This window comes from Dipodomys merriami, unplaced genomic scaffold, assembly GCF_024711535.1.
Source record: "Dipodomys merriami isolate MVZ:Mamm:240054 unplaced genomic scaffold, mDipMer1.0.p SCAF_9, whole genome shotgun sequence".
Lineage (NCBI taxonomy): Eukaryota > Metazoa > Chordata > Mammalia > Rodentia > Heteromyidae > Dipodomys > Dipodomys merriami.
The window spans coordinates 10,562,599-10,569,510 of NW_027206512.1; the positions used below are offsets into that span (position 1 = coordinate 10,562,599).

Sequence of the window (6,912 nt, forward strand, 5' to 3'; positions counted from 1 at the left end):
TTAATAATTTTTATGTCATAATCATTGAGGTTTCCACATTTATCCAAGGTCATATTATGACACACAAGATTAGAATCTAAATCAAGTGGGTGGTCCTGAAATAGGAGTAAAAAAGCTCTTCTTTTTTACAGTAATAGCTTTATAACATAAAGAAAACCATGAGTTAGTAAATAGAAACTGGTATATTTGAGTATTTAGATTACACAATACCTTTTTCAAATGTATCAAAATACATATTAGACTCTTTCTGATTCTGCATTGTAATGAGGTGAAAGACCACATTGTCAGAAGTGCTGTGAAATAATTGTTCTCATTTATCAAGAGAGTGCCAAGCTCCAGGAAGAGGGCTGAGCATTGCTTATGCTAATCATAGTATAACCAAAACACTTTCTTGGGCCTCTGGAGTTTGTAGTAAGGTAGAGGAAACAAGCAGTGTCAGAAGAGCACAATGTGTTGTCAGTGAGGTTGCAGGGACTGCACAGCAGTGTATGAGAAGGAGAGGGGCTGGGAAGGTGGCTCAGTGGTAGAGCACTTGCCTTGCATGCATGAGGCCTTGGATTCGATTCCTCAGCACAACATAAGCAGAAAAAGCCAAAAGTGGGGTTGACACTCAAGTAGTAGAGTGCTAGCCTTCAGCTGAAGAGTTAAGGGACAGCGCCCAGACCCAGAGTTCAGGCCCCACGACCAACCAAAAAAAAAAAAAAGAGGAGAGACACCTCAAAGCTCCCATCAGATCCTCTTCATGATGGCTGGTTACTGGTATGCATCCCCATGACAGCCCAAGTACCCTTTGGGATGAACTCAGTGAAAGTTTCCCAGAGATAATTCTTCTGTTACACACTGGGAGATCCCTGAGATACATTATTTTTATTATCCAAGATGGGGGAAAAAAAGTCTTATAAAGCTATTTAAGACTCTCAAAGTTCACACAGCCAGTGGTACTGGTGGGATTTGAACTCAGGTCTCTGATACCAATGTTCATTCTTTCCACTAGACTAGGGTTTCTCAGTTCCGTTATTCTTCCTCTTACAGTCAAATTCGATAGATTAGAGGGGAGGATTACAAGTGCTTCATCTTTTAAGTACTCTCTTAGCAGAATTACTTAACATGATTAAAGCTATTCAGAAAAGAGGGATATGATTATCAAAGCAACAAGGCATGGGCTAGGAAGGTGGCTCAGTGGTAGAGTGCTTGCCTTATATGCATGAGGCCCTGGGTTCGATTCCTCAGCACCCACATAAGCAGAAAAAGCTGAAAGTGGTTCTGTGGCTCACATGGTAGAGCTGCTAGTCTTGAGCTAAAGAGCTCAGGGACAGCACCCAGGCCCAGAGTTCAAGCCCTACAATCGACAAAAAAGAGCACCAGGACAGTTGCTGCTATAGTCTTGATACCACATTGGCACAAGCAGAAATAGAAGGAAGCTACTTCAGTTCTCATCCTGGTAAAGCTCCATAAACCTTCATAACCCTGCCAGGTTTGTTGTGGAACACTGTAAATCTCCTCATGTTAAAAATATATTCCTTGCTCTAGAAAAGGGCAAACCAAAATAATGTATTACTATAGTTATCATTCTTTTCTTTATAAGCAATTTTGTGCTGTTCTTATTTTTAAACAGCCATCGATCTATGTTCTTAAGGAAAATGAAGATAATTATATACATTTGCATTTGGGCTGCTGCATGGGCTATTCCAGTAAGTATGTCTTCCTTAGCAAAACTTTGTCCTTAGTTGTCTTCACATCAAAATATGCATGCTAATGACTCCAAACATTTTGATCTCCATAAATGATTTCACAATATGTTTTTTGTATCTCAACAAAAACAAATGTGCATTTCAATTCATGTGCTCCTTCTGTTAGTTGAAATGTATGCCTTCTCAGAGGATTATTTTAAAAATGTACTCAAATGGCTGGGGGCTATGACTGTAATCATAGCTACTCAGGAAGCTGAGATGTAGAGAGCTGAGGTTCAAGCCAGGCTGGACAGGAAAGTCTTCAAGACTTCAACTCCACTTCAGCAATATAAGGCTAAGATAAAGTGTCGGTCATGATAAAAATATCCGAAGTAATGTGCATTCAATGCCAGGAAGTCATGGAGATATTGTCCATCATTCCTTCATGCCATGTAGATTTCATTGTAATAGCAATGTTGTTTAATATCGATTTTAAAGGAAGAATAATCAGAAAGATGAGGTTTTCAACATATGAATAAACCAATGCTTCAATGAAAAGCATGGCCATTTATATGGTCATTCTGGAAGATTTGGAATACACAAGCAAACACAGATAAATATTCAGAGAATTATAACCTATTTGTCAGTTTATTAGCTACCTTCCATGTTCAGTATTTTCCATATGTTTTCATAATTCCAAACATTTTGGTATTTCTGTAGTTTAGAATTTTCTTACACATTCCAGGCATTTTCTTGCAGTTCCTACAGCTGATGTATTACTTCAGCTTGCTTCTGAATTAGCCTTGTCACATCTGCCATTGTTTTAGGGTTTTTTTTAGTCAGGATTATACTTGAAGTGGGCCCTTACTAATTCAAGAGGCTAGCTGGAACAGAACACCAAAGGTCTATCTCCTTGTCTTTATAAGGGATATTGCCTATAGCTGAGATAAATGGCCTGGTCAATCAGTAACATTGGTGATAGCAAAATAAAAAACATACATGTGCCCCATTAGAAATTCCACATGAGGCCTATAACAAGCTGTTTCTCTTTCTACTTGATTAGGTCATCCTTTAACCTTTGTGTTCTATCTTTTCTTCTTTATGGAAAGAAAAATGTGGGTACACACATTGCACAAATGCATCAATACAAATAAAAATAAGGATGTATATAATATCCACTGTTTTCATATTGGCAGGTTCCTCAAATTAAACCACTGGAGAGACATGCTGTTGAAAAATCTTTGAATTTACCTCTTCAAGCAAAATCAAAATTACCACTACAGGTTTGAGACGTAAAATGTGTTTCCACCAATTTTCTGTGTTTCCACCAATTTTTCCAAGCTGATTTTACATCCCACTTTCTCCAAATTTCCACTCATCTTTTCAATTTGCTTTACTTTGAGATGATATTCACAATTTATTTTCAATTGTTTCTCTTTTTCAGAATGAATTAATTGTCAATGACATCACTAAAGAAAGTGGTGGTCCTCTGTATGAAAGTGAAATAGAAAGGCAACAGCATATCAAAGATGGTGACAAAGGCCAGGGGAATGGCTCTGAGTGGGCAGAAGGAAGAGAAAAAAATCCTTCTACACATTTCATTTTAGCAAGTGAAGAGGGAAATGTTGAAGATGAAAATGGAGGCACAAGAACTCCAGAAACATATGGTCATGATGAGGTATATGGAAAAGGAGATACCACCACAAATGCTATCAGGGGACAAGTGAGCATCTCCAGCAGTGTTAGAACAGTAAACGAGAGCAGAATTGATGAAAATACTGACCATATTCTAAAAGATAGGGATGGAACAGATGCAAACCAGAATGCCACTGTTGTCCAAGAAAATAGACCACAAGTAGCTGATAGCAATAATAGTACAAACCATGAAGATAAAATAGATAGGATTGAGGGTGATCAAAATTCAACAACATCTCACACAGAAGGAGAGGGAAATGGGAATGGGAAGGCTGAGGTAATACCAGACAATGGGGAAGATGCTGGCCTGGATAATTCTGATGGGAATCCTAGTGGAAATGGAGCAGATGAGAATGAAGACAAGGGCTCTGGTGACAATGAAGGTGGGGAAGCAAATACTAAGGAAGAGAGCAGTGATCACAGCAAGGGCCAGGAAGGACAGGCTCAGGGAAAAAAAGAAGAGAAAAGCACAGGTCAAAATTCAGTTGAAGATTGTGACTCTGAAGAGAAGGAAGATCCCAACAATAACACTGGTACAGATGATAGCTCTAACAGCGAAGAAGAGTCTGGTGGTATTCTAGAAGGCAATGGTAGCCAAACAGAGAACCCTCAAGAATCAAGTCACAGAGAAAGTAAAAGTGTGGGAAATGGAATCATTCAACAGTCAGGCCCAAGTAATATTGGAAAGAGTCAAGATAAGGTTGGTTTTAAACCCAATTTCTTTAAATGGCAGTTTAAATTTTTTTTCTCCCTTTTGCAATGGGATCATAGAAATGAGCCATGATAAACATCCGGGTATTTTCACCTATCTTGAATGAATATTTAATGAGAAAGCTAGAATCCTTATTGGATTTTGATATGGAACAACTTAAAAAATACTAGTCATTTCTGAATAATTGCTCTCAATGCTAGAAACATCTTGAGCTAAATAATGGTTCTATCATGGAACTGCTTTTACAACATTTCATAGCATATTTTAATTCTACACAATTAAAATTGCATAAAATTGTACACAATCATTTTGAACATCATGTAATTGTTTACAAAATTTTCTACTGGGTAGAACTGTGGATAAGTTGATCAAGAACTCAAACAGCTAAATACTTTTAGGTATTGACCATATTTTCACAAATCAGTGTTTACAAATTATTGAAAGCTAGATTCCTGGTACCATGGCCACACACCATGGAATAGTCCTCCTTAGACAAATGCAATTTTGCAGTAAATGTTCACTAATTAGTCATTCCTTTCTTCATTTTCCTTAGGGAATGAAAATGGACTCTCCCAACAATGAGAACAGAATTAATATTACCAAAACAGCTGGGGAAATACATGAACAGAGTAAAAGACAGTATGGTGGAATCATAGGAAAGGAAAACAACAAACCACAGGGACAAGCTGACAATTCAGAAAGGCCTGGCCAGATGTCAGAACCTGGGAACAAGGCTGGACATAGCAAGACAGATAGCAGCAGCAACAGTGACAGATATGATAGCTATGATTTTGATGATGAATCCATGCAAGGAGATGACCCTGACAGCAGTGATGGATCTAAGGGAAGTGATGATGCCACTTCAGAAGGTGACAATGACAGCAGTAGTCAAGGAGATGCTACCTACCACTCAGATGAATCTGAAGATAATGGCAATGACAGTGACTCAAATGGAGGAGATGATGACAGCGATAGCACATCAGACGCTAATGATAGTGACAGTAATGGTGATGGTGACAGCGAGAGTGATGAAGATGAGTCAGAAAGCAGCCAAGGCAAATCAGAAAGTGGTGACAAGGATGACAGCAGTGACAGCAATGACAGCAGCAACAGCAATGACAGCAGTGACAGCAGTGACAGCAAAGACAGTAGTGACAGCAGTGACAGCAGCGACAGTAATGACAGCAGCGATAGCAGTGACAGCAAATCAGACAGTAGTGACAGTAGTGACAGCAGTGACAGTAGTGACAGCAGTGACAGTAGTGACAGCAGTGACAGCAAAGACAGTAGTGACAGCAGTGACAGCAGCGACAGTAATGACAGCAGCGATAGCAGTGACAGCAAATCAGACAGTAGTGACAGCAGCGATAGCAGTGACAGCAAATCAGGCAGCAGTGACAGCAGCAGTAGCAGTGACAGCAGTGACAGCAGTGACAGCAGTGACAGTAGTGACAGCAGTGAAAGCAAATCAGACAGCAGTGACAGTAGTGACAGTAGTGACAGCAGCGATAGCAGTGACAGTAGTGACAGTAGTGACAGCAGTGAAAGCAAATCAGACAGCAGTGACAGCAGTGACAGCAGTGACAGCAGCGATAGCAGTGACAGTAGTGACAGCAGTGACAGCAGTGAAAGCAAATCAGACAGCAGTGACAGCAGTGACAGTAGTGACAGCAGCGATAGCAGTGACAGTAGTGACAGCAGTGACAGCAGTGAAAGCAAATCAGACAGTAGTGAAAGTAGTGACAGCAGTGACAGCAGCGATAGCAGTGACAGTAGTGACAGCAGTGACAGCAGCAATAGCAGTGACAGCAGTGACAACAGTGATAGCAGTGACAGCAGTGACAGTAGTGACAGCAGTGACAGCAGCGATAGCAGTGACAGCAGTGACAGTGATAGTAGTGACAGCAGTGACAGCAGCAACAATAGTGACAGAAGTGACAGCAGTGATAGTGACAGCAGTGATAGTGACAGCAGCGATAGCAGTGACAGCAGTGATAGTGACAGCAGTGACAGCAGTGACAGCAATGACAGCAGCGATAGCAGCAACAGTGACAGCAGCAATGACAGCAGTGACAGCAGTGACAGTAGTGACAGCAGTGACAGTAGTGACAGCAGTGACAGCAGCGATGACAGCAGTGACAGCAGTGACAGCGATGACAGCAGTGACAGTGATGACAGTAGTGACAGCAGTGACAGTGATGACAGTAGTGACAGCAGTGACAGCAGCGACAGTGATGACAGCAGTGACAGCAATGATGACAGCAGTGACAGCAGCAATGACAGCAGTGACAGCAGTGATGACAGCAGTGACGATGGCAGTGACAGCAGTGACCATGGGGCTAGCAGCTCTGACAGCAGTGATGAGGATGATGACCAGAGCAAGTCTGGGAATGGCCACATCAATGGGAGTGACAGCGCCAGTGCCAGTGAGGGCAGTGACAGTAACCACTCAACGAGCGACGACTAGAACAAAAACCCATGGATTCTTTGTGTGAAAATTTAATAATTGTTAGGAAAGAAGATTCCCAGCAAACTAAAGGAAAGAAACAAGCAGAAGAGTTCCATAAACATTCAGCGACAAAATGAGGGGAATCACATCAAATGTTGGATCCAGAACCAAGTTTCAAAGCCCCCAATACCGCAGTGCATGACCTTTGGTAGATACAATACTAAGTGATCTTCATCTTCTGAAAATATTTTGTTCAAAGTGTGAATCTAAACATCAGAACAATTAAAACACTCTTTAATACTTCACACAGAAACCTCAACAAGTCACGTACGACATGATAAACTATTTAAACACTAAGGTGCTTTAGAGCAAAAAGGAAGCAAAAC

General features: G+C 40.7%; 1 protein-coding gene across 1 annotated transcript; it reads left to right on the forward strand.

Annotated features, from left to right (window-relative positions):
- Positions 1-1,640: 1,640 nt before the first annotated feature.
- On the forward strand, positions 1,641-6,544 carry Dspp (dentin sialophosphoprotein). Its single transcript, XM_070012657.1, has 4 exons — positions 1,641-1,691; positions 2,867-2,953; positions 3,115-4,065; positions 4,631-6,544. Exons 1-4 carry the CDS (start codon positions 1,641-1,643, stop codon positions 6,542-6,544), a joined length of 3,003 nt encoding a protein of 1,000 aa, XP_069868758.1.
- Positions 6,545-6,912: the final 368 nt, after the last annotated feature.